The 24,104-nt window shown below is 55.7% G+C and overlaps 10 protein-coding genes across 10 annotated transcripts; 6 read left to right on the top strand and 4 right to left on the bottom strand.

The window, feature by feature from the left end:
- The first annotated feature begins 358 nt into the window (after window positions 1–358).
- J3D65DRAFT_251870 (uncharacterized protein) lies at window positions 359–2,965 on the top strand. Its single transcript, XM_066794811.1, has 2 exons — window positions 359–2,653; window positions 2,743–2,965. The coding sequence occupies exons 1-2, from the start codon at window positions 588–590 to the stop codon at window positions 2,879–2,881; spliced, it is 2,205 nt and encodes a 734-aa protein (XP_066657676.1). The 5' UTR covers window positions 359–587; the 3' UTR covers window positions 2,882–2,965.
- A 366-nt stretch (window positions 2,966–3,331) lies between these two features.
- Window positions 3,332–4,102, top strand: J3D65DRAFT_251739 (uncharacterized protein). Its single transcript, XM_066794810.1, has one exon. The coding sequence runs from the start codon at window positions 3,441–3,443 to the stop codon at window positions 4,056–4,058; it is 618 nt and encodes a 205-aa protein (XP_066657675.1). The 5' UTR covers window positions 3,332–3,440; the 3' UTR covers window positions 4,059–4,102.
- A 5,449-nt stretch (window positions 4,103–9,551) lies between these two features.
- Window positions 9,552–11,553, top strand: J3D65DRAFT_251563 (uncharacterized protein). The gene is made up of 6 exons (XM_066794806.1): window positions 9,552–9,747; window positions 9,794–9,889; window positions 9,938–10,092; window positions 10,138–10,276; window positions 10,326–10,972; window positions 11,026–11,553. Exons 1-6 carry the CDS (start codon window positions 9,684–9,686, stop codon window positions 11,500–11,502), a joined length of 1,578 nt encoding a protein of 525 aa, XP_066657674.1. The 5' UTR covers window positions 9,552–9,683; the 3' UTR covers window positions 11,503–11,553.
- Window positions 11,554–12,850: 1,297 nt separating this feature from the next.
- On the top strand, window positions 12,851–14,255 carry J3D65DRAFT_549545 (2-hydroxyacid dehydrogenase; the record flags this gene model as incomplete). The annotated part of the gene is made up of 3 exons (XM_066796957.1): window positions 12,851–13,192; window positions 13,375–13,543; window positions 13,657–14,255. 3 exons carry the CDS (start codon window positions 12,851–12,853, stop codon window positions 14,253–14,255), a joined length of 1,110 nt encoding a protein of 369 aa, XP_066657673.1.
- Window positions 14,256–14,602: 347 nt separating this feature from the next.
- J3D65DRAFT_616363 (Golgi apparatus membrane protein TVP23) lies at window positions 14,603–15,776 on the bottom strand. Its single transcript, XM_066799438.1, has 4 exons — window positions 15,522–15,776; window positions 15,412–15,457; window positions 15,008–15,291; window positions 14,603–14,889 (listed from the first exon to the last, which is right to left on the bottom strand). The coding sequence occupies exons 1-4, from the start codon at window positions 15,613–15,615 to the stop codon at window positions 14,738–14,740; spliced, it is 576 nt and encodes a 191-aa protein (XP_066657672.1). The 5' UTR covers window positions 15,616–15,776; the 3' UTR covers window positions 14,603–14,737.
- Window positions 15,777–15,828: 52 nt separating this feature from the next.
- J3D65DRAFT_616359 (Pyruvate/Phosphoenolpyruvate kinase-like domain-containing protein) lies at window positions 15,829–17,143 on the top strand. The gene is made up of 3 exons (XM_066799437.1): window positions 15,829–15,922; window positions 15,971–16,191; window positions 16,251–17,143. The coding sequence occupies exons 1-3, from the start codon at window positions 15,886–15,888 to the stop codon at window positions 16,950–16,952; spliced, it is 960 nt and encodes a 319-aa protein (XP_066657671.1). The 5' UTR covers window positions 15,829–15,885; the 3' UTR covers window positions 16,953–17,143.
- Window positions 17,144–17,217: 74 nt separating this feature from the next.
- Window positions 17,218–19,776, top strand: J3D65DRAFT_549140 (nucleolar protein 14; the record flags this gene model as incomplete). Its single annotated transcript, XM_066796941.1, has 2 exons — window positions 17,218–17,505; window positions 17,566–19,776. The coding sequence occupies 2 exons, from the start codon at window positions 17,218–17,220 to the stop codon at window positions 19,774–19,776; spliced, it is 2,499 nt and encodes an 832-aa protein (XP_066657670.1).
- Window positions 19,777–20,489: 713 nt separating this feature from the next.
- J3D65DRAFT_600842 (uncharacterized protein) lies at window positions 20,490–20,954 on the bottom strand (the record flags this gene model as incomplete). Its single annotated transcript, XM_066797994.1, has 1 exon — window positions 20,490–20,954. One exon carries the CDS (start codon window positions 20,952–20,954, stop codon window positions 20,490–20,492), a length of 465 nt encoding a protein of 154 aa, XP_066657669.1.
- A 146-nt stretch (window positions 20,955–21,100) lies between these two features.
- On the bottom strand, window positions 21,101–22,852 carry J3D65DRAFT_674946 (uncharacterized protein; the record flags this gene model as incomplete). The annotated part of the gene is made up of 3 exons (XM_066803561.1): window positions 21,101–21,114; window positions 21,556–22,355; window positions 22,470–22,852. The coding sequence occupies 3 exons, from the start codon at window positions 22,847–22,849 to the stop codon at window positions 21,101–21,103; spliced, it is 1,194 nt and encodes a 397-aa protein (XP_066657668.1).
- Window positions 22,853–23,560: 708 nt separating this feature from the next.
- Window positions 23,561–23,990, bottom strand: J3D65DRAFT_665491 (uncharacterized protein; the record flags this gene model as incomplete). The annotated part of the gene is made up of 3 exons (XM_066802845.1): window positions 23,561–23,654; window positions 23,760–23,827; window positions 23,916–23,990. The coding sequence occupies 3 exons, from the start codon at window positions 23,988–23,990 to the stop codon at window positions 23,561–23,563; spliced, it is 237 nt and encodes a 78-aa protein (XP_066657667.1).
- Window positions 23,991–24,104: the final 114 nt, after the last annotated feature.

Below are 24,104 nucleotides of genomic sequence, written 5' to 3'. Positions count from 1 at the left end.
CGATGCCCCTTTGGCCTCGCTGCTGAGGTGGTGCTGAAGCTCGTATTTCCGCGCGCCCGCCCCGCGCTTCTCCTCCACCACCCTACCCTCTCAGTCGTATACCTGGGCCACCCACGGCACCGCTGCATCGCCTCCAACTCGACGTCGCTCTTTTTTGCAATCGCTGCCTCAAGGCCCTCACGCCTCGCTCACCCCAACCAACCGCCCGCCCGTCTCCGCTGCGCGTCCGACCTGAGTCGTCCAGTCCGTCCCCCTCGCCCGCCCGCCCGGCCTCCCGCTCAAGCCTTGCCAGCATCCCCCTACCTCGACACCACCATCCCTGAAACCCCAAGGCGAAGCTCCCTCAGTCGCGCAATCCCCATCCCCCATCCACGCTTCCGACGCCGTCTCGCCACCACTCTCGCTCGTCTTCCGCTTCCCATGCTCGCCGCCTCCTCGAATCTTTCTGCTCCGGCCCCGGCTCCCACCTAGCTACCCTCTGCTGCCGTCGAGCTCCATTGTCCACAAACCCATAAACAACGACCCAATTTCGAACCACGGCAAAACCCCCCCACTCCTGCCGCTGCAACTCCCTCGCCAGCACCACCATGCCACCGAACCGTCCAAACGACTTGGACCTGCGTCCAGGCTCCAACGAGTCGCGAAGAGGCCGCCCGGCCCAGTTTGTCCACGAAACCGCCTCGCCGCGCACTGGCGAAGTCCCGCCTGCTCTCTCGCCCCTCGATGCCTTTGCCATGCAATCGCGCATCCTGGCCAAAAGATTTGAAGAAAAACAAAACGGCAGGCGCTTGAGCAGGCTACCCCCGTTGGAGATACAAAATGAACTCGCCAGACGGGCTGGGCCTGGATATAGTCGTTCGGCAGAGAGAGAAGGCCGGTCACCCATTCAGTCTCCAAAGGGACCAGAGGATGACGCGGGTGTGCCGCATAACCCACGCGAGGTGAAGCCAGAATACCGACCCATCTCCCACCATCCCACCATTCAGTCTGGGGACTATGATGGGCCAGCTTCCCGCCACCAGAGCCAGTTGTCGCCCCTCGGAGAAGAAGAACACACGCCTCCCAAAGCACCTCACCAAGGCTACTTTCCGATACCGCGAGCGACCTCGCCCGAGTCAATCGAACCCCGGGTCGAGGAACCTGCACCGAATACCCCCAGCTCCAGAGGAACCCCGACACAGCGCTTGCCCAATCGTCCCCACCGAACGAATACGGGCGAGTCGGTCGCCTCGACAGGGACCGGTCGAGGACTCATGCCTCCCCGCTCCCCAGGGTTCCAAAAATCTCCCCGCCCCTCCCCCAGCATTCGCTCCGTGCGCAACGACAGTGGTGATGATGGCGAGGGCCTTTCACTCGGAGGCTCTTTCGACTCGCTTCCCCCTAGAGGAATTTCTTCCAACACCAGCTACTCTAGGTCACATTCTCCCGCGTCGCCCTATCCTGCGTCCCTTCCAAGATCCCCTTCTGTGGCTTCGGACTATTCGTTCAGCGGCGCCAAGCCGACTCCTGCTTTCAACTTTTCAAGGCCAATGAGTAACAACAGGCGACCCTCTGACGCGCGGTCTACTCTTGAGCCTAATGCGGAGCGATCACGCACTCCATCCCGGCAGGCTTCTGGAGAAAGCTCCAGGCTCGGTCCACTTTACGATAGAATACCATCCCGACAGGGTTCTGGAGACTCCAACATGCCCTACGGACAAGAGGTCTCGACGCCAATTAGCATGACCAGTGAGGGTTCGAGCATTGCATGGCCGGATCATTATGGTTACCGGCCAGAATCCCATGGTCCCGCTCCTTCGTACATTTACGCGAGGTACGACCTGCCTCGTGGTCGCACACTGGACCGCCAATCGATGTGTGCCTCGAACGCTATGGATGGTGAGTGGAACTGGGAGAGAGGAGTTCACCCCGCCCATCGTACCGGAAACGAGCGGCCACCCTCACCCCCATCGCCGCCAAAAACATCTTCGTCAGACTCTCAAGGTGCCAAGCCAAAGTCTTTTGACATTCCTCGGCCCTCTTCTCCATCCATTGTGTCCAGCAACAGCACAATCAAGGCCAATGCCACGCGGCCATCTTCGTCTGGCGCCGCCACGGCGACCACCACCCGCATCGCAGACATGACGCCTCAGATGCACCTGGAAAAGGGCATCGAATTCCACCAAAAGGGCGAGGTGCAAAAGGCCACATACCATTGGCGACTTGCTGCCAAGGCCGAGATCCCTACGGCTATGCTTCTCTACGCCCTTGCATGTCGTCACGGTTGGGGCATGCGTCCCAACCAAGCCGAAGGAGTCAAGTGGCTGCGCAAAGCTGTTGACGCGGCGCAGCTGGAGGTTGCGGACGACGAAGACAACGCCACCAAAGGCAAGCCGGGTCCTGACGTGGTAGAGCGACGCACCCACAAGGCGCAGTTCGCCGTTAGTGTATACGAGCTTGGCGTCAGTTACATGAACGGGTGGGGAATCCAGCAAGACAAGAGCCTCGCGTTGCGTTGCTTTGAAATTGCTGGCAGTTGGGGTGATGCAGATGCGCTCGCCGAAGCCGGCTTCTGCTACCACGAAGGCATTGGGTGCAAGAAAGACTTGAAGAAGTCGGCCAGGTTTTACCGAATGGCCGAGGCGAAGGGTGTTAGCGTTGCGGGCAATTCTTGGTAAGTTGAGATTTGCTCACTAGACTTCTCGGTTCCCGTCTACTGGTTGAGACATTCGATAAGGTTGTGCTAACTTTTTACCCGCGCAGGATATACAAGGATAAATACAAGGATGACGACGACGCCGGCAGCGTCCGGGGGAGGTCTGCGAGGAAAGACGGCGACAAGAAGTCTCGCGACAAGTCTCGTACGCGGACCATCTTCCATCGCAAGAAGAGCAATGCCTGACTGCTCGTCGCACTCCATCCTTTGAACGCTACATCACCTAAATCCTACACCCCCATTTCTACAAAGCCGTCGTCAATCGCGACGGCTTAAACTTACCCACAGACGACTGTCATTTGCGTTGTGTCTAGCTCGAAGTTTGCTGCAAGGCATTACCAAAGAGTTGTCGATTAGCAAACACCAGTACAATGTGGCGTTGAAGCAGTGGACGCCGCCTTTCCTCGCCGGATAAGCTTGGGGTGGCTGTTGCTCTGCTGTTGCAGGTCTGCTTTTGTTCTATCCGTACTGACTTCCTCGAAAGCTATACCCAAATGCACTGTGCGATTTGAGCGTAGCTTTTGCATATCAAGTATGGCTGTGAAAGGTGCTCACGGTTTCTTTACTTCTTATGCGTCATTTTCTTTGAATTTGGTCCACCTCTACATTTTCGATCCTAGATCGGCGGCTGTTTGTTCTCCAGTCTTCCTTTTCGAGCACGGTGTCAGCTCCATTGTGGTGGCCTATGGCTCTACATCACTTTCGCTTATTTTTTGTCCCCTTTGCTATCTTCGTTCGCGCCTGAATGCTTCCTTTCTTTCTTCCCATCATTTGCGACCAATTTTCCAATACCCATGCTTCTTCTTCTTCGAGCAACACATCCATCTACACGCAATGCGCAAAGTCTACAAGAGCCAGTTCTCTACTTACCTTCCTTACACGTCGCTCACACAGCCTCTCTTTTTCTGTCAATCTTTACTACTCATGCGTTTTGCCTTCAGTCTCTCATTCATCGCAACTAAAGCAAGCAGTACCTGCTGCGTTGCTGCTTAAATCGTTTACTATTCAACTCGCATGGTATCTCGCGTCTGCATTCGTTTTTCTTTCTTTCTTTCTTTTTCTTTTTTTTTTTTTTTTTTTTTTGCAACAGCTCCACCAAAGCACCATTACTACTTTGAATTCCCTCCCCCCAACTCATCTTTTGCTCCATTTCCCCATCCATCACCCCCGACACACTCGTTCACATCGAAACACCCTTCGAGCAGCAGCATCATCGTGTTTGTACTATATTCTCTGTACGGTGCGGTACATGCATGTATCTATACGGGACAGACTGGCATCATGGACGGCTAGACAGCCCGTCACAGCAATAATGTTTTTTGCCTTGAGCCGCCGCCGTTCTTTTGTCCTGGTGAGCGCGTGACAGCACTTTTTTCCAGGCAGAGCGGCAAATGCATGGCGCTCGTTGATGTAGCGAGGCGGCGGGTAGTTGATTGAATTGGAGACTTGCCTACGTACCTGTCTGTGTACACTTTCCGGTTCTGTCTTGACTTTGTGATTGTTGCGATTCGCTCCTTGTTCTCAAGCCTGTCGTCCCCGTCCTCGTCTCGGCATCTTCTCCTAACCTTTTTCCTACCTTGTGCACTCGCGCGATTCGACTATCTCTAAGAGGTAGTAACATTCTACGAATAGCACAGGTCAGGCACGCGCACCACAGCACCCACCTTTGTCCCACCATGCGACAACACGGCCGTGCCAAGGCACTCCGACTGCGCCACACCACTACTCGCCCACCCACCGCTGCGCATCGCATCGCGTCACGCACGCACGCACGCGCAATCGCCTCCTCGCGCCGCCGCCACCTACCCATCGTACCTCCCTCGCACTAGAGTAGCCCTGTGGCCCCAGGCTAAGGTAGACAAGGCCACGCCACGCCACGCCACGCCGCACTGTCGTTTGTTTGTTCGTACGCGGCGCCACTCGCTCGCCGCCACCTGCTCCTCTCCCGTATCCGTACGTTCATCTAGCACCTAGTACCATAGCGGTGGTGCTGCGCCTCGATTGCGTCAGTCAGTCGGTCCGTCGATTCGACCGACGCAATTATTAGACTCGCTGTCAACTGCCGACCACACCGTGCGCTCGCAGTGTGGCGTCGTAGCCGAGAGACTGTTAGGGACCTGCAGACTTGTAGTAGTAGTAGTTGCTGTTGTTGTTGTTGTTGTTTTCCTTTGTCCGCCGAGACGCGGGAGTCGTGACGTTCTGCCGCCAGGCTGAGCGGAATAGTTGATCGACTGAGCGGTTACTTTGCTTGCTTGCTTGCTTGCAGCGATACAAAGGGGAAATTGGAGAGTTGAGAGTTGAGCTACCGGACACGAGCTACGCTACGTTGGCAGGCGGTTCGGTTCAGGGTCATGGGCAGGTTGCTTCTTGTCTAAGCTGTACCATGCATGAGGCGTGTGGTTGATTACGGCTGATAGAAGCGTACTGACAAACGGGCCGTGTGAACGAAAAGTTACCTTGTGCATGGGCGAGGCCATTCGTGAGATTGGAGTCGACGATGGTGGTCGATGGTAGCGTATCACAGCCCGCGGTTGGAAGAATACCGTTCGTCGTGGGATGCTAGGTGCTAGATCCTGCTTGATGCTCGCTGACTAGCCGTCAAGCAAGGTCTAGCAAGGCCAACGGGTTAAGGTGGCCATGCTGGACAACCAAAGGCAGCATTTGTGGGTCTTCCCCCTCTTCCTGCTAGCTAGAGGGCGAGTGCTACTGCTGGTCATCGTGCATTCTTGTTTCTCTGGTCGTAATGGCGCCGCGCGAGAGGGCAAGAGGTTGATACAGAAAGGAAAGCGGAAAAACGAAGAGCTGTCAGAAATTCTCAAACCTGCCTAAAACAGACAAGAATGGCATGACATTCTGTCACCCTTGTGTCAACCCACTGGATGGATAACCTCAAGAATTGAACGGACTGATGCAACGAAGCAGAAACCACGAGGGGGGTTTCAAGCGCGTACATGACGGAAGCAAGAAGTCTATACCTGCTCAAGTATTCTAAACGCCATCGCGTTGTTCGGTCGGGCAACGCGCCAGCGAGCATCCTCCCCGCACGCAAGGCATGCACGAAACGAAGCCTCGCCGGCCGCCAGTCAAGCAACGCGCTCGACCCTGCCATGTGTGTAGCAAGGCTCGCCCCGTCCCGCATCCACGTGGTGCTCGCGCACACCGTACGCCGATATCCTGTGCAAGGGCGAGGCGGTGTATCCGGTTGAGAAGGGCAAGGGAGGCGGGAGGCGGGAGTCGGGAGCCTGAGCGGGAGCAAGCGGGAGCGAAGTCGGGAGACGTCACGAAGAGCCATTTTTAGATGTTGTGTGGGTTCTTGGGGTGTTCGGGATCTTGTGTGGTCTCTCCCTTTCCCATTGTCTTGGTCTTCTTGGACCAAGTGCCGGAATGAGGAGTAGGGGCAGATGGTATAGGGCAAGTGGTCAGTGAAAACTGTACCTTTGGTTAGAATCGTGACTTGGATATACCCATAGATTAGAGCCAGCCTGAACTCAAGAGAATAATCCTCCTCGCCACTCCTCGTCTTGAAAACAGTCACGTAGCCGACCTCACGTCACTCTCCAGGTTTCAGGCGCCCGGTCGCCGAGCACGCGCTCGCGTTCTCGAGTGGGCGCATATGGCACGAACTACTGACAAGTGAGAACATGAAAAGAATGGGGGCCTTACGATATGTATGCAGAGAACTGTACGCATGCAGCTGCTGCGGGAGGCTGCCCAGCGGAACGAAATGCATGCAGTAGTTTTCACGTATATATGTGGGTGGAACTGGTCAGCGGGTGTGCTTACTGCATGTCGTCTGCAGGGACGGCCAGTTGCTGACAACAAATCCGGACCCAAGGACGTGTGGAGTGACGCTTGAGTTTGGCCTGTGAGAAGACGGCAGAATCGTGAGTAGCAGTCTTTGTGTTGGAAAGACAATTGACTGGTAGTGATGACACCTACATGACAAGATTTGATGTGGGCGACGACAGCACCTGACATCAAATTTCGACCAGCGAAAGGGTACTTGTACAGCGTGGGCCAGGGACATCTTGACTGTCAGGATTGAGTGAAAGACGGACGTCTCTTGCCTCGTGATCTTGGTTCAGGTTTCGGCTCCGATGCGGACTGTACGTAGCCGTTTTTGTCAGCGCCTGTCAGCACGCATGCAGACCCTGCACGAAAATGTCCGGTGGTGCGGGACAGAGGCTGGGGACAAACAGGGGGTTGACGGGCTCCAGGTACCATTGCCAAATCCAGTACCAACCCCTGTGTGTTTTTGCTATTTCCCCAATGGACGGGTGTAGCCACGCATGTTGGGGGGTGGGCCGGCACGCGGCACACAGCTCGAGCGTCATCGCTTCATTTTCCGATTGTCCGGTGACCGCTGCCGCTATCGCTGCACTCTTCCTTTTCGCTACCTTACGTACCAGCATGTCTTTGTATGGAGTGCATTGCCGCCCATCTTAATATCAACAGGGGGATTAGCGAGATGGAGTCTGTTGGTTTCTTTGCGCAGTCGAAGTTTGCTGACGTTTTGAATGGATGGATGTGATTTGGTTCGTTTCACTTGGAATTTATAAAAGGGCGACGATCAGGACACTGGAACCGCAATTGTGTGATAGAAGGAAGTCAGAATGACCCAAGAAGGGAGTCGGCGTCAGCAGCGTCGTGTGCCTGCTTGGCAGCCTCGTGGCTCTCGAGTGGACTGGCCCCCAAATGAGCGCGCAAGGAAGAAATCCGCCTGACTCGCGCGTGAGATGCATTTGGAAAAGTAGATGTCGCGGTTGCTACAGGTCCATGGTGTGGAGAGCTTGTTCTTAGGATACGAATTTCATGCCGACAAAAAGGTTGATACAAGCTCAGAACAGTTTGACTCGCCCTGAGCAGCATCTATCCCATTGCACGGTCCTCGGATTGAGCTGGGCAGGGATGATTTGCAGCGAGGGGGTTTGACGGGTGAGGGCTGTGCCGTGAGACCCATTGCTGTTGTTTCATGCAATCGCGATTGTGGAATATTTTTCCAAGTTTCCAAGGTTTGCCGGTCGAGCAGCGTTTCGTTGCAAGGACCCTGGACGGGAGAAATGTTTGAATTCGGAAGCGTCTTTGTACGCAACGTCTGGCAACATGGTTCCTGTCGTACGTGCAAATAACAGCCAGCCAGCGAAGGCTACGGGGAAGTGTTTTCGAGGAAGAAGCGTTGTTTCGGCGCCACAGTCGTGCAGTCTGCAAAGGTCGTGCTGCTTCCAAGATCATCAGCGGCGTTGAGTTTACCGTTGGCTCAGAGCACGCCGCGGTTGGTGCGGGTGTTGAGTTTGTTGTTGCCGTTGGCCGTTGATTGACGAGACGGACGGGCCACCGTTGACGGGCGTTGAGTGTGGGGATTCATCCACTCAAAAGGGCAAGCTGCGGTCAAATCTCAGGCAACGATCTGCGCGCTCTCCTTGGACGGCTCTCAGATGGACGACAGGTCGATGGGTCAAAGTCTTATTCACGGCATGGGGTCGAGAATCGATGCCAAGGGCAAGAGGTCAAGATGGAAGCCGTGATAGGAGGAAAAGTCAGGTGAAGAGATTTCCAGTGTAAGGATGGATGGGTCAAACAGAGCTGACGGCGGACCAGTAGACGTTGGGCATGGGCATGCGGCGCTGATGTGCGCCCGAATGCGGCGACCGACGTCGCGAGGGTCAGCTCGAACGAGTCGTGACGACTGTGATGGATCCTGCCGTGTGATGGAACATGAGAGCCTTCTCCTCTCGTGGGACGTTGCTTCATGCGGTTCGCGCATACGAGTCGGGGTCTCTCTGTCAGTAGCCAGTCTCAAGTCGAGGACCCAGACATGGGAGCAGGACCAGCGGCCGTTTCTCGACTGGGCATGGGATTGCGTAGTTAGGGTCGGCGGAGACAGGGACTCGGGAAAGATGCGAGATGCGGCACCTCAGTGCAGGCGGAGATGGTCATGGCGAAGGGAGGCGTGGCGTGGCGTGGCGTGGCGATGGGAGACGGAGCGGCCGGCAGCCAATTCGGGAGGCCGTCACCTTTACGGGCAGGCCGCGGCGCTGATTGGCTGCCCTTGACGCCGTGCCTCGCCCAGTCGGATATGCCCGCGCTGCGGCTCATCCGTCCCAACGACACCGACTGTATTGGCCACGCGAAAACCCACCTCCTCGAGCCCGAGTCCATGTATCTACTGCAGCCTCTATTGCCAGGCCGCGTATTTCTCCACGACGACCAGGAACCACCGTCACCCCGACATCATGTCACTCGCTCCAGGACGAGTAAGAGCAGGGAATTGACGCCGTCTGATGACATTACTGGTCAGCGGCATCTGCGCCTGGCCATCATCAAGAGCCGCCGCAGCGGCATCACCGGGTCCTGGTCTAGCCATTCGCGCTTCCAAGATGCGCGTTCTTGTGATTCTGTGCCCGAAACACCCCTGCCCCTGTGCTCGACCTCTATCCTACCGGGATCGCCATTCTCCCGGCACTGTTCTACCATGCTCTGATTGATCGGCCTGTCCTCCGGTTTTCCAAAGCTGAGTTTGAGCGTCGGGGAGCTCCACTGGGGTGGCCAGAATTTGGGCCATCCTGCTCATCGGCTCCCCATATTCTCACTCCCTCCCCTCTCGCTCTGTCTACCGCCTCTTTCGACCTTCTCCTTCGAGCCGATATACCTACGTCTATTCAACCTTCTGTCGCCAGCCGTCCATCTTGCTACCAATACCTGCGCAACGCATTCGGCTCGCATTGACCCATTGCACCGTGTCCCGTGTCTTTTTGTCCAACCTCACTTTCTCATTACTCTCGTGTTACCATCAAACTACTTGCGCCGGGTACTGCCAGCCCTTCAATATCCACTTCTGTCAATCCAACGACAGAATCTATCTCACGTTTGATTACACCTGCCCTTGTAGCGATTGGTCCGAGTTCGAAGTGGCGAACAGAGGCAGAGGTATCGCTATCCCGTTTGTTGGGTGCCCGCTGCCTGGGTTCGAATGAACTGAGAAGCGGTCATGTCCGGTTTGGCAAATTGCCCACCACCCTTCCTGAATCGGGCCAACTTTGGAGATGGAGGATGTAAGTCAAGCTACTCATGAGCCTTGGTTCACACTGACATGTACAGATACCTCGGGGCGGCTTTGTGCCAATGTGTCAGACGCCTACTCGGATCTCGAGTGTTGTCTTCCATGCCCCATTACGGACTGGATATTCTCCGAGTGTGAGTCAGTCTACACCTACTTGCTGTCCAATATTAACGTTGTCAAAGCATTCGAGTCTGGTTACAAGGTGACTGAGGCTCTGAACCTCGTCGGGCTCATCGGCTGCCTATTTCTGCTCGTCTCATGGCTGTTTCTGCCAGTGGCAAACACAAGACGGCACTATCTCAGCGTCTGCCTGGTGGTAGGCTGCGTCTCGCTTGCAGTAGGTCACCTACCTCCTCGTGGAAGGCCTTGCTAATGATAAAAGCTCGGATTTGCGATTCCCCTCGGCGCACAGCCAGAACAATGCTTCGATGAAATCACTCCAAACGACATGCACTCGAGCGTATCTTGCGCCTTTTCTGGGGCTTTTATCGTTGCCGGTGGACTTTCTGCAGCAATGTGGAGTGAGTCGCCTCCGCTCACTCGCCTATTCCCCTACTGACAGTTTCTCAGTCTTCATCAGAGCTCTATCGATGCACGTCCAAATCTGCTGGGATGCCACACCAGGACGCAAATTCTTTTACGCCTCCCAGTTCTTTGGATGGGGCATACCCGCGATTCTCTTCGCCACAACAATTGCCTTTACTGGTGTTTCTTTTCGCTTCGGAACAGCCTGCCATGTCAGCTTGGAGCATTCCATGGCCGATTTTTGGGGTCCCCTACTTGGTATCGCAGGAGCAGCGGCGCTCACCCAGCTCGGGACATTTTGCTATTGCATCAACGTCTACCTGAAAAACATGTGGAGTGACGACCAGACCGAAACGCAGGACAGCACCAGCCTACCTTCATACACGGGGAGCTTGAAGTCGCGCAAAAACTCGGCAAAAATCGTGTACCGGCGCGTCAGCAAAGTCCTTTGGCTGCAATGGCGAGGAATTCTCATTGTACTCTTCGTTTTGGTCGACGTCATCTTCTTTTCTGTCGTCTTTGTGTACTTGGATCAGAAGGAAATGACAGCCCTTCACCACATGGAGACTGCGCTTCCCCTGATTCGGTGCTTGATGGATTATCCATACCCAAGAAGCGGTATGTGCACCGATGCCGCACAAGGCCTCAGTGTCAATCAGGGTACTGCAACAGCTACCCTTGTCCTTTTATCGGTATGTTTGCATCACAACAACAGCCTCCTATCTTTTTGCTCACACACCGACAGGTCCTTGGCATTCAATGCTTCTTGCTCTTGGGACGCTGGTCCATGTTCACCGGCTGGGTGGAAATTGTCCGGTCTCGATGCTCTCCAAAGCGTGAATTTGTGTCGCTCGACGCTCGCGGCTTCTCAAAAGACACGCGTGCTTTTACGTCTGACCGCGCTTTCGAGCTCGTCAAAGTGCCCCAGTCAAACACTTATGTGGCCGCCGCCATCAAGGCTCCCGAGAACGCCGTCCTCAGTCCCGAAGAGCCGTACGGGAGCCCCATCAGCTCGAGTGACGGGGGAAAGTCGCCAGACTACTTTGGAAGCGAACACCAAAGACAGTACCAGAGTCCTGTGGGAAGCTTCAGCACACCGAGAGCACCCAGTACCGCTGGTTCCAGGGACAGCTACGATCCTTACAACCCGCGAGCAAGAGGAGGACTTGGACTTCATCCAGTATACAGCGAAAGCTTTGACGACTTTCAACGCAAGTTTTAGGGAAAAAGGTGAATTCGCCATTGAGAAAACTAGAGGCTACGAGCTCGCTGCCACAAAAGCGAATGCGGACGAATTTCCTTTTCTTCCAGCTGTGCATCATCTTAGCGTCGTGGTCGAATTGGAGTAATGGGACCGGTGTCGTGAGACAAAAGCAGGTAATGTCGTTCAGGAGTGTTTTGCATCGGGAACGTTCTGCTGCAACCGAGTTGTTGGTGTTGGTCGTTCGTCATTTGAGTGAGGAGCAAAAGGGCTGGGCCCGCGGCGAAGATGGCTCGCATGTTGTTTGATACCTCTCTGTTTTCCGTTTTGATTCCCCTCAATGTTCGGATCGGTGTTTTTTGATTTTCAACATAAATTGAATGTTCCAAAGGCCAGACTTTGCGTCCAAAAAGGCAAAAATGGAGTCCTTCGGTCTGCTCCGAATCTAAGGACGACGCAGCAAATGTGATCGACGACTAGCACCAAGCAGCGCGTCTCATGGCAGCCACGGAAAGCGCCACGGGTGCAGGGCTCCGATTCCTGGGCCATCAATCCACGCATCACCTAATCCAATTGCCTCTTGAAAATGGGGCAACAGTGTAAATTCAGCAGCATTTGTCGGCTTAAGTGGCAGGAGCTTTGTCCTCGACAGCCCCGCATCGAAAAGCGTGCCGGCCCTAACCGACAACACGAGCCACATGGAGGCACTGCAGGCACGCGGCGACGACAGCACGTCTGTTGGACGGCGCAAGGGTTCTCTTCGACAATCTGCATGGCGTGCGGAGGTGACGAGGAAGAGACGTTGTTATCATGGCACGCAGAAAGCTCGTCAAAGCACGTGTAGTCATGCGTCAAAGCGGGCAACGAACGTTGCCGCTGCGACGCATGAAACCCCGTGGAATCGCCGGCCATGACTTATCCTTGGCTCAAGTCGATGATGCACCATGTCCCGCGTCTAAGTTGCGACGGCTCCAACGTCCAACGGCCGCGACGGCGGGGTCCACGATAGCCAGCCACTGTTTTCCCCATCTTACCCATTCGGACGACTGCCAGGGCTTTGATTGAAGAGAAGAGAAATTAATTGGGGAGCAAGCACAGACGGCAGCGCAGCAGCAAATACGACGCAAGAATGGCGCTGACAAAACCACCGGCCGTCCGGCAGCGGCCATCTATATCAGTCCTGCTTCTGCTCGCCTTGGTCTCGCTCATTCTCACTTTTCCCACCGCCACTTCGTCCTTCCCCTTCATTCCTTTGTGCTCGTCTAATTCCCTCTTGCAATCCCTCCGTCTGCTTCCTTGGGCCCAGCAGCAATCGCAGCAGCAGCAATCTCCACTTTCGACCAACATCAACACTATCAACACCATCATCATGGGCGGCGGCGAAGAAGCACCACCCAAAAACGAGACGCTCGTCATCGCGCTGCCGGACCCGGAGCCCGTCGAGCAGCTCTCGCAACTGCAGCAGCGCTACCCCTGGATCCGCGTCGAATACCACCAGATTGCTGGGTGGGGGGCAGCGCTGCCGAGCGAGGTCTTTGCCAACGCAACGGTTTTGGTGACGGGCAGCACTTTTCCCAATGAGCGGAGCGACGCGCCCAAGCTGAACTGGGTGCATCTGATGAGCGCGGGGTCTAACCAGATCCAGGGCAAATGGATTTGGCAGGACGAGGACGTGACGATTACTACGAGTAGTGGTATCCATGGGCCGCAGGTGGGTTCTTTTTGAATCTTGGATGCTTGATTCACTATTTGCACATTCCATTTCTCTTTCATCTCATCAAGAGCCGGTCCCACCAGAAAAATCTCCCAAAATCACTTTTGACGTCTTGACGCCCAAACACATCCCGGATTCTACAACGACTGCCATTGAACTACAACTGACTAGATTCACAGATATCCGAGTGGGTGCTCATGGCGCTCCTCGTCCGGACACACCACTATGACCAATTCCACGACGCGCAAAAGGCGCACCGGTGGGAAAGGTACGGCCCAGGCCAGACGGTGCGCGACCTGGCAGGCCAACGCATCGGCGTTTTGGGGTATGGCAGCATCGGACGACAAGGTAAGCTGCATCGACACTGCTCCTCTCGCACCTCGCAATGCGCAAGTCCTAGCAGGGGAAGAAGCAGAGAGAAAGTGCTTCTAAGAGATGACGGCTGACCAACGCACAAACAGTCGGCCGCGTAGCCAAAGCCATGGGCATGGACGTCATCGCGTACACAGCGCACGCCAAAGACACGCCCGAAAGCCGCGCCGACAACGGGTACATCGTGCCAGGCACAGGCGACCGCGACGGCAGCATCCCCTCCGCGTGGTACAGCGGGCTCTCGACGCCCGCCCTGCACAACTTCCTGGCCCAAGACATCGACGTGCTGCTCGTCTCGGTGCCCAGCACAAACGCAACGCGCCACTTCCTCGGCGCCGCCGAGTTCGACGTGCTGGCGCGCGGCAGCGGCGGTAATGGCACCCACAAGCGCACCCACGCCCCGTACCTCGTCAACATCAGCCGCGGGCAGAATCTCAACCAGGCGGAGCTGGTCGAGGCGCTCAAGGACGGCACGCTCGCTGGTGCGGCCCTCGATGTTACGGATCCGGAGCCCCTGCCTGCCGACGACCCGCTGTGGGATGCGCCCAACACGACCATCACGCCGCACATCAGCGCCGTGACGACGGATTATACGTCGAGGAGCTTGGAGATTTTGACGGAGAATGTGGGAAGGAGGGCGCGCGGGGACCGGTTGTGGAATGTGGTGGATCGGAAGAGGGGGTATTAGGGGCGTGGAGTGGGTTGTAAGGGGGAGGCTGTGATCAAACAGGGGGTGTTGGTCGACGAGGGGAAGAAGGAAATGCAAACCAATTCAAAGAAGGGGGAAATTCTTGGCTTGACTTCGGAATTAGACGATGGCATCAGTTGCTTTTGCCCAACGCACAGGGAGCGCCACAGTTGTTCAAAATTTTCTTTTCCTTTCCCCGATTTGGAGTTTAAGTGTTTGTCCACCCACGAAGCTAGCGCTTAAAGATAATTCTGTCTGTCAGCAATCCGGGGGGGGGGGGGGGGGGGGGGGGGGGTGAGTGCTTGGTTGAATGGACCAGATGGAATTCACACAACGTTTTAGTCAAGCACAGACAAATAACCAGCTCAATACTCCTTTCTAATTGCCAATAATTGAAACATCACAAAAAGAATCTACATCCCTGGTGGCAGAACCGGGAGACAAAGCGCATACACCACTTCGTTGTTCCGATGGTTGCCGTCTCATCGGAACAAGCGCGTCACCATGTTGCTGGCAAGAGTCTTTGCAATCCCACCGCCGTAAAAGGCATTGCCTGCAAAGTTGGAGGCTTGGCTGAATTTGTCGCAGCGGGAGAAGGCGAGCGTGTTGGTGATGGTAAGGACGAGGGCAATGACTGTTGTGTGTTAGCCATGAACCAGAACTGCCACAAGAAATCATTCTGTGCAAAACCTCCTACTCGCACATCACTGCAATTCTACTTCGACACAAAGAGAGGGGAAGAGGCAACTCACCAATCAACGTCAACCAGATGAACTCAAACTTGACGAGCGCCACAATGGCAAGAGCGATCCAGAGCAGCGGCTGGGCGTACAGACTGAGCCAGAAGAAGCGCTTGTCAGTCGCATTGATCTGGCGCGTCTCCGGGTCCGCGCTCTCAAAGACCCAGCGCGAGTCCCCGGACGACGTGTCCACTTCGTTCCACCAGCGCAGGCCGACGAGCCGCCGTCCCGCAATGTTTTTGAGGTAGTAAAAGTCGGCCGCGAGGAGGATGATGGTGATGATGAAGATCATGACGCTGTGGGGAGCGTGTTAGCTGTTTGAGGCTCTTTGGAGAAGGAGGGGCGCCAGGTGGTTGTGGAGATGGGCGCGGGTGGGTAGGTTGGGGAATTGAGGACGGGACTGGAGGTCGACGTACAAGTTATCGGTAAAGAGGAGACCCAGGAGGTAGACGAGTAGACTGGCTGTGCTCGATTGTAAGCATCCGCTGCGAAGACAACTTTTTTGCGCCGGTGTGCTGCGACTTACAGATGCGAAAGATCAGGAAGCAGAGCAGCGTGATGGGGTGGCTGCTCAGACGCCAGTTCAACTCGCCCGACTGGGGCCCTGCGGCATGGTCCATGACTGCGGCCTCTCAAGCGTATTCGAGTCCCTTTTGCGATGGTGTCGGGAGTGGTGCTCGGAGAGCTCTGGCGTTGAAGCTACGCAGCCTGAGGCGTACGTAAGGGACCCTGGCTCTAGCGTCGGTGTTTCAGCTTGGCTTTGCCGACGCATGACGCACCCGCTTCGAGTGTGGGGAAGATTGAAGCTCAGGTCCCCGCCGTCTCCAATTCACCATCACCATTACACAACCTCCAACACCTGTCAAAGAGCAGATTGTGGCTTGCTCGGCATGGCAGCACCCATCATCCGTCGGGCGCTTCTCTACGGTATCCTGGCTCCTACAGACAATGCGACACGATGCTAAACCCACCCAGTGCCTGGTTCATCTTCAAGGATGCTAGAAAAGTCGCGAGCCCTCAATGTAGACACGATAGCTTACGACCTGGAAGACTCTGTCACGCCTGGCAAGAAAGCAGAGGCACGCTCGAATCTTCGAAAGCTCCTCGAGCAGCCGCGTGTAAAGGGCATCCGCGAGCAAGCTGTACGAATCAACTCAGTCGACAGCGGCTATGCCTTGGATGACCTGACCGAAGTGGTCTGCTCCTCTTCTTGCCACGATGCCCTCCTTGCGCTGAGATAGTAGCCGTCAAACAGCTCAAAGCACCCAACATTGATGCTCTCGTAATCCCAAAAGTAAACTCGGCCTCCGATTTGCACTTCGTCACCGATGTCATCCGCCACACGCTTCCGCACCGTCACTCTTCCAACGACCAATCCGCAGCCCACCCGCCCCTGCGTCTCATCGCACTCATTGAGTCGGCCAAAGCACTCATTGACTTACAATCAATCTGCCGCGCAACTCCCTACCTTTCTGGCCTCATCTTCGCCGCAGAAGACTTTGCCCTCGACCTGTCCATCACTCGCACTCCGTCGCTGCGCGAATTCCTATACGCGCGATCCGCCATCGTCACCGCCTGCCGTGCCTTCAACCTACCTTCTGCCATTGACCTCGTATGTACGGCCTACAAGGGTGAGCAAGGCCTGCAAACTCTCAACGAAGAGTGCGTCGACGGCAAACGCCTGGGGTTCAATGGAAAACAGTTGATTCATCCGAGTCAGGTGGAGGTGTGTCAGGAGGTATATGGGCCACAGACGGACGAGACAGAGTGGGCAATGCGAGTGGTGATTGCGAATGAAAAGGCAGAGAAGGCAGGTCGAGGCGCATGGACTCTGGATGGAAAGATGATTGATCGGCCCGTGGTGGGCAAAGCGGAGGCGTTGGTGAAGAAAGCTGAGCTGTGTGGAGTTGATGTGGGCGCGCTGAAGGACAGGTGGAGCACTCAAGAGCCAGAGTGAGAATCCAAGGCTCAATTCAATGTACAGTAGATAATTTTTGGTCAAACGGAATGCAGAGAGAGATGGGTGTCGACGCAGTTCGCGAATACGGGCATGTTGACGCGAGGCGTTCGCGTAAAATGTCCTTCCCCACATGAAGGCGGTCAGCGGGCGCTTGGATCTGCCGGCCATTTTCAATTTTCCCTGACGCGAACACAATCAACAACCACACTTCGCGCCTCTGCCCTGCCCTGCCTCAAATCAGCTTTGCGCAGGTGCAACAACGATGCCTCCTTCCCAACTCAAACGCCTCAAGGCGTCACTCCGCGAACAGGGCATCACCGGTCCGCAGAAATCCAAAAAGGAAAAGAAGCGCGCCGGCAAGGATGTCGCCAAGCGCGCTCAGCGCAACCAGGCCCTCGAAAGCATTCGCGACAGCTTCAACCCATTCGAGATCAAAGCCAAGGCGCGTCCGGAAAAGTTTCAGTCCACAAGCTTGCACAAGCAGAATGCAAAGGATGGCATGGTCGCCGTGGCGCGTCCAGGCGTCACCAAGAGTCTGGGCGAGGAGACGGTACGAACAAGAACTGACGCTCTTACGATGGGAGTTGTCGCTGACTTTTGACGACAACAGAGACGGAAGATGCTGCTGCCAGAACTACAAATGAGGAACAAGACTGGCGGAATCATCGATAGGCGCATTGGCGAAAACGATCCGACCATGACCGTCGAAGACAAAATGCTCGAGCGTTTCACTCGCGAACGATCACGCAAGAAGGGCAACGTTTTCGATCTGGAGGACGACGCGGACGAGGAAGAGGTGCAGCTCACCCACGGTGGAATGGCCTTGGATCTCAACGGCGAGAACGACGATTTCGATGCTGGCAGTCTCGAAGGCGGCAGCGACGACGAGGGCGACACGAAACGCAAGCCCAAGAGGAGAAGAGAGAACGATGGCGAGGCGGAAGCGGAGGAAGAGGAAGAACAGCCGGAGAAAAAGAAGACAAAGGCAGAGGTCATGAAGGAGGTCATGGCCAAATCGAAGTTGCACAAATACGAGCGCCAGCAGGAAAAGGAAGACGATGAGGACTTGCGCGAGAAACTGGACGAGGGCATGTTCGACATGCTCGCAGAACTTGGCAGAATCAAGAAGCCGCCGCCGCCGCCCACAGCAGAGGAGGCCAACAGCGGTCTTGGTTCGATGGACCCGGAGCGCGCCAAGATGATGAGCCAGGAGGACAAGAAAAAGGCCGACAAGGAGTACGATAGACTGATGCGCGAGATGAAACTAGACAAGCGAGCGGCTCCTACAACTAGGGTCAAGTCGGATGAAGAAAGGGCCCAAGAGGAGGCAGAGAGGTTGAAGGAGCTGGAGCAAAAGCGCCTCAAAAGAATGAAGGGAGAAGATGTCAGTAGTGACGAAGAAGAAGACGAAAAGATGGATGTTGAGTCACAGGACGATGACGACGAGTTTCCCGACGATGCCGCCCAATTCGGACTCAAGGACCTCCGCGTAGGGACTCTGCGGCCAGACGGTGTCGACGACGAGGATGACTTTGAAATCGACGGGGATCTTGTGGCCAGTGGATCCGACATCGATGAAAACGACGTATCAAGCGCGAGTGAAGAGGATTCTTCTTCGGACGATGAGGAAGAGCTTATTCGCCAGCGCGACGAGGATGAAGAAGATGAGTTTGTTGAACAGTTCAAGGATAACCAAGAAGCGAAAACTTCGAAGCTTTCCTACACATATCCGTGCCCACGGAGTCACGACGAACTACTCTCGGTTCTCAACGGCGTCGCCGCCACTGACGTTCCTACGGTCGTCCAGAGAATAAGAGCTCTGTACCATCCTCAACTGAGTGCCGAAAATAGGGAAAAGATGGAAGATTTCAGCAAGGCCCTGGTCGACCACATCTCTTTCATGGCGTCGAAGAAATTGCCGCTGGCACCGATCGAGACCCTGATCCGCCATATCCATTCGCTTTCTCGCACTTTTCCCACTCCCATCGCTCAGCAATTCCGCTCTCATCTGAGTTCCATGTGGAAGACCTCCACCATCGCTCCTGGGGATATGATGATTCTCACGGCCATTTCGACAATCTATCCAACTTCTGACCACTTTCACCAAGTCGTCACGCCTGCCATTACCATCATGGCCCGCTGGCTCGGGCTCACGACTCCACAAGGCCCAGAGGACCTAATGACGGGCGCCTACGTGTCCACCCTCTCGCTCAAGTACCAGGCTCTTTCCAAACGCTACATCCCTGAGCTGGTGCGCTTCACGACGCTCGCTCTGAAGCATCCCGCACTACCAGAAAACGATCTCACCGCCATCTACCTCTCCAACGTTACCACCATGACCAGCCTTTGGTCCACCACACCCGCATTCACCGAAATCTTCACGCCATCGCTCGAAGCTGCCCTCTCAAACCTCAAGCCCAAGCCCACCAAGACGCTCGAACACCTGCGGATTCAGCTCTCGCAAGCGCGGCTGGCGCGGCGGCCGCAGGCACTGCACAACTGGAAACCGCTGGCCATCAAGACGGCGGTGCCCAAGTTCGAAGACGACTTCAACCCGAACAAGCACTACGACCCGGACCAGGAGCGGCGCGAGGCGGCCAAGCTGCGGGCCGAGTACAAGCGCGAGAAGAAGGGCGCCATGCGCGAGCTGCGCAAGGACGCCAGCTTCGTGGCGCGCGAGAAGCTGCGCGAGAAGAAGGAGCGCGACTCTGCGTACGAGGCAAAGTACAAGCGCATCGTGGCCGAGATCCAGGGCGAGGAGGGCCGCGAGGCCAAGGCTTACGAGCGCGAGAGGGCGTCTCGCAAGAAGAGTCGCATGTAAAGGCGGGATGGGGTGTGTGTTGGATGGTGATGTGCGTGTGGGTTTTTTCGGCGTTGATGTCAACAACTGCATTGCCAGGTTACGTGGGAAAAAGGCGTGTCGTGAAATGCGCATCCACGATTGCGGATTTAATTCATACGTCTAAAGCAGCACCGGTTTGATCTTGAGCGGAGATGCAAATCCAAATTGCCCCAATCGTCTTTTTTCCTTGATTTGTCACCAGATCTTGTCCTTTCAAAACCAGCTGGTCAAGCCCCTTACTTGCATTTTCTATACCTCGTCGAGCAATTCGGCTTGTTATGGTAGTTATCTTTCACAATTCGGCGATCAATTAGGTGGTGCTCGACACCCGCTAATTAGTGCCAACAATTGCGTGGTTTAGACTGACAGGCGCAACTAGGACTGGATACAATTAACCCAGCTTTGAATTCAGAATCTTAGAAGCTGAAATTGGTGTAAACCAACCCACAGTCAACAAATCGCTCATTTAAACCAATTTTGACGACTGAGCAACAACTTCAACACCACCCTAAGCAACACAAATGTATATCAATCGACCACGACATGCTCAAATCAAGCCAATGCGCCGACGTCTTGATGGCGTGAGTGGCGCCGGGTGTCGCTAATAGCCCGCGAAATCGGTTCCAGCCAGCGATGCAGGCGACGCTTGCAGCTATGACGTCCAGCGGCCCGTCAACACCTGTCTGAAAACCTCACGCTAGACATAAAAAGTGCAGATTCTTTAGCAAGCAGGACGCGGCGAGCACGCGGCCGCGTCTTGCTCCTCCGTAATTGAGGGGAGGTGAACCAGGGAATGGACGGCGAGGAAGGGAGGAGAGGAATGAATGGAGGCTAGGGGTGGGGTGAGCAAGTGAGCCTCGATCTTGAACAATTCTCCTTGAGCTTGCTCGCTGTTGTTTAGGAACCATTGTCTGGCTGTCTATATAACCCATTGTTCTTGGCTTCTTGTTGGGTGTTTTGCTTTTGCTCAACCCCGTCGACGGCGAAAAAGAGGAACCAGCAGCAGCATCTTTACTGTCCCACTCAAAGAAAGCACCAATGGCTTCCATCAAGCGCGAGAATGCTCCGGCTAGCTCGGCAGAGACGCCTGTGAACCAACAAAAAAGCAGTGAAGCGAGCAGCAAGCAAGTGCAGCAGCACGCCATCATCTTCATCATCTTGCAAAAAGTACGCCACACAATTATTTATCTCAACACATCCCCAAACCCGCACCCCAGCAACAAAAGCAAAAGCTACCAACACCATATATACCCGTCCAAATCGTCGCTTAACACCACCCAAGCACCAATAAACGATGTCAAGGTCACAACTGACTCACTTGCATAACTTGTCTGTCAGTATGACGGATGATGAGGCAACTACGGCCCAAGAAGTGCTTTCAGGGGTTACGTCAGGTGGGGGTGCGCCAGTCAGCAAACAGTGGGAGGACTTGATCGCTGCGTACCCCAGACGGAAGAAAGGCAGATGATGGAGATCATCAATTCATTCCCTTCATGCTGCATTACACCCCTGTTGCGCTCGCTCATAGACGAGCACAACCTCAGCCAAACCCACCAAACCCACCCACCAAGAAAGAAAGACAAAGGAGAGAGGAGAAAATAACATCAGTTAGCCGCAATCAAACACTCTGCCCACCGCCGCACCCTCCACCACCCACAGCAGACGGCCCCGTGCACCTCCGCCACCCGCCCGCCCTCTCCCCTCCCTCCCCTTTCCCCCTTCCAGCAGCAACCCTCAGAAACACCCTCCCCCTCGCACTCTCAAACCGCTCACTGCCATCCGGCAGACTCGAATAGTTACTACCATCAGCATTGGAATAGTGGAACGAGGTGCAGTCGGGTGAGCCGGGCCCGTAGGCGCGCCGCTCCCAGCGGTTGCCGTGCACGTTGACGCCGCGCGCGACGACGGTGTAGGCGCGCTCGGCGGTGTGCAGGGAGGGCGTTGTGGACGAGGAAGGGGAGGCGGAGGTGGTGGACGAGGGAGAGGGAGAGGAGGGGGAGAAGGGGGAGCAGGTGCGTGAGGTGGATGCAGAAGATGAGGAGGAGAGGCTGTACGTCGCGCCCGCTGGGCTGGGCGTGCGGGCAGTTGTTGAGCTCGAGCGAGAGATGGTGGCGCTGCCACACTGCGACACCGCTGCCGGCGGGCTGGGGGCGCGGAAGGTGAAGGCGCTCTTTGGCGGCGAGGGTGAGAGCGAGAGCGGCGGAGAGCGTCGTGTCTGCGTGTCGGACACGCCTGCTTGGCTGAAGGCTTCCCGCAGTGCGGAGACGCTGTCGTCGGCGGAGAAGAGTGGGGCTTGAAGTGGAGGTTGAGGGTGCGGATCGGGGGTGACGGTTCGAGATGGAAAAGGTGGACTGGCGGGTTGGACGGCGAGAGGGGAGCGGAAGGGCGGCGTCGTGTGGATAGGAGGGACGGGGGCACGGGAGCCGGGCGACTTGGCTGGAGAGAACGAGGAGGAGGAGGATCCGAAAGCGTTGCTCGAGTCGACGCTGAAGGTACGCATAGGACGTGTCGTCCTAACAACGGTGCGCCCACTGGCAGAGGAGGACGAAGATTGCGGACTGCTTGGAGGTCAGTCACAGCACTTCTCGATTCCAGGTCTCTCTTTGATCCCAAAAACGGGGGTCTAAAGTCAAACGCAAAGCAGAGCGAAAATAAAAGGAAAGGAATCTAACCTCAACCGCGCATCCTCTCCCTCCCTACTCCCACAAATATCCCCACTGCCATCACTACCACCAACAGCAGCAGCACACGAAGCCTTCACAGCCTCAACCCATCCCGCCGCATCGTCGACGGCGACAGCAAATGCCACGCTGTGCTTCGCAACAGCAGCGGCATACCCATCAAAAGCACCAAGCAGCCGCGCCAGCGCCTCTCCCATCTCCTGCCTCAGCACCTGGGCGTCCGGGCCCGCCAGCACTTTCTGCAGGTGCGCCATGAATCGGCGGCATTCCGTGGTGATGGTGGCCGCGGAGCGCGTGATGTCGTCCGCATTGCGTAGAAGGGCGCGCAGCTCATGGGCCGGTCTTTTGGAGTCGTTGTTTGTAGAGGACATTGCGACTTTGGGATGAGATGGGATGGGACGGGACTGAGGGAATCATGGCTTTAATGGTCAAATGATGCAGAAGTGTGGTGGCGGGAATCGCTGGAGTTTGTCTGAGGTGATTGGGGATTGTTTTCGCCATGGCCAGTCGTTGTGCCGTATTCGAATTTTGTTTTCCTCTCCAGCCTCTCGCTCTGCATTTTCCCTGCCTCCGGCTGTGAACTTAAATCATGACCTCAAGTGAGACTCAGGGGCACAAAACCGTCCAGTGCAGTCTGAAATTCGGGATATTCCAGCGCGTTCAACTGAGTCTTGTTGAGAGTATGAAAGATGCGGCTGGAACAGTAGCGAGTTGTGATTAGCAGAGGCAGCAACTGAATGCTGCGAAGGACCCGTGCCAATAATTACCGGCCTCCCGCTGCGGATAAACTTTGGGCAGGGATGCGGAGCCGGGTGCGTAGCTGGTCAATCTCAGGGGATCCTAGTCACACCCCAGCAAGGCAGATATGGCGCGGCACTTCAGGAACAGGTTGCACTCCATACCAAAGTGGACAACGGTCATACCAAGGAGTCTTTTGCTTTACAATAAATCACACATCAGCCTTCAGCCTCCATTGTAAAAGGCACACGCCTTCAGCAAAGACTCCAGGAAGATCAAGTCAGAACCCAATCCCCTCACTCCGAGAAATTCGTCTCCGCTCGACCGACGCTCAGGAATGGCGTCTACTTGCCAGGGGGAGGGGTGTAGGTGGAGCCGCCCTTGCCGTCATTGTGGTAGGTGCTGCCGTTCGGGTTCTTGTAGTAGTAAGAGCCGTCACTGTGATGAGGAAAAGCTCGAGGTCAGCAGCTGAGCGGCAGATTGTATGAGATTCCAGGTGGAAAGGATGGAAACTCTTGGTTGAAAGCGCCGAAGAAGACTTACGTGTTGGAATAGTGGTACGAGTTTTTGTAGGGAGCGGACGGGTAGTCGCGGGAACACCAGTGGTTGCCCTACATGAACATATGTTTGTAAGTACATGAAGTATTCGAAAGCATAAGCGCGCAGAGGGGGGGTTCAAGCGCATGAGGAAAAGCGTACCTTGCTGTTGGTGCCGCTACCTTTGTAGCTGAAATCTCCGGGGCCAGAGTTAGAGCTACCCTCATTGGAAGGCATGTTGATAAAGTTGGTGTTGTTGTTGCTGTTGTTCGAGGTGGAAATTGGGAATCGTTTCGTTGGATGGTAGAAGCAGTGGAGAGTGCAGAGTTGAAGTAAAGTGGCGAGCCGGAA

The sequence above is a fragment of the Phyllosticta citribraziliensis genome (genome assembly GCF_038025025.1).
Source record: "Phyllosticta citribraziliensis strain CPC 17464 chromosome Unknown J3D65scaffold_3, whole genome shotgun sequence".
In the NCBI taxonomy this organism is placed as follows: domain Eukaryota; kingdom Fungi; phylum Ascomycota; class Dothideomycetes; order Botryosphaeriales; family Phyllostictaceae; genus Phyllosticta; species Phyllosticta citribraziliensis.
Note: the sequence above shows the minus strand (reverse complement) of the source record. Positions and strands in the feature narration are given on the sequence as shown.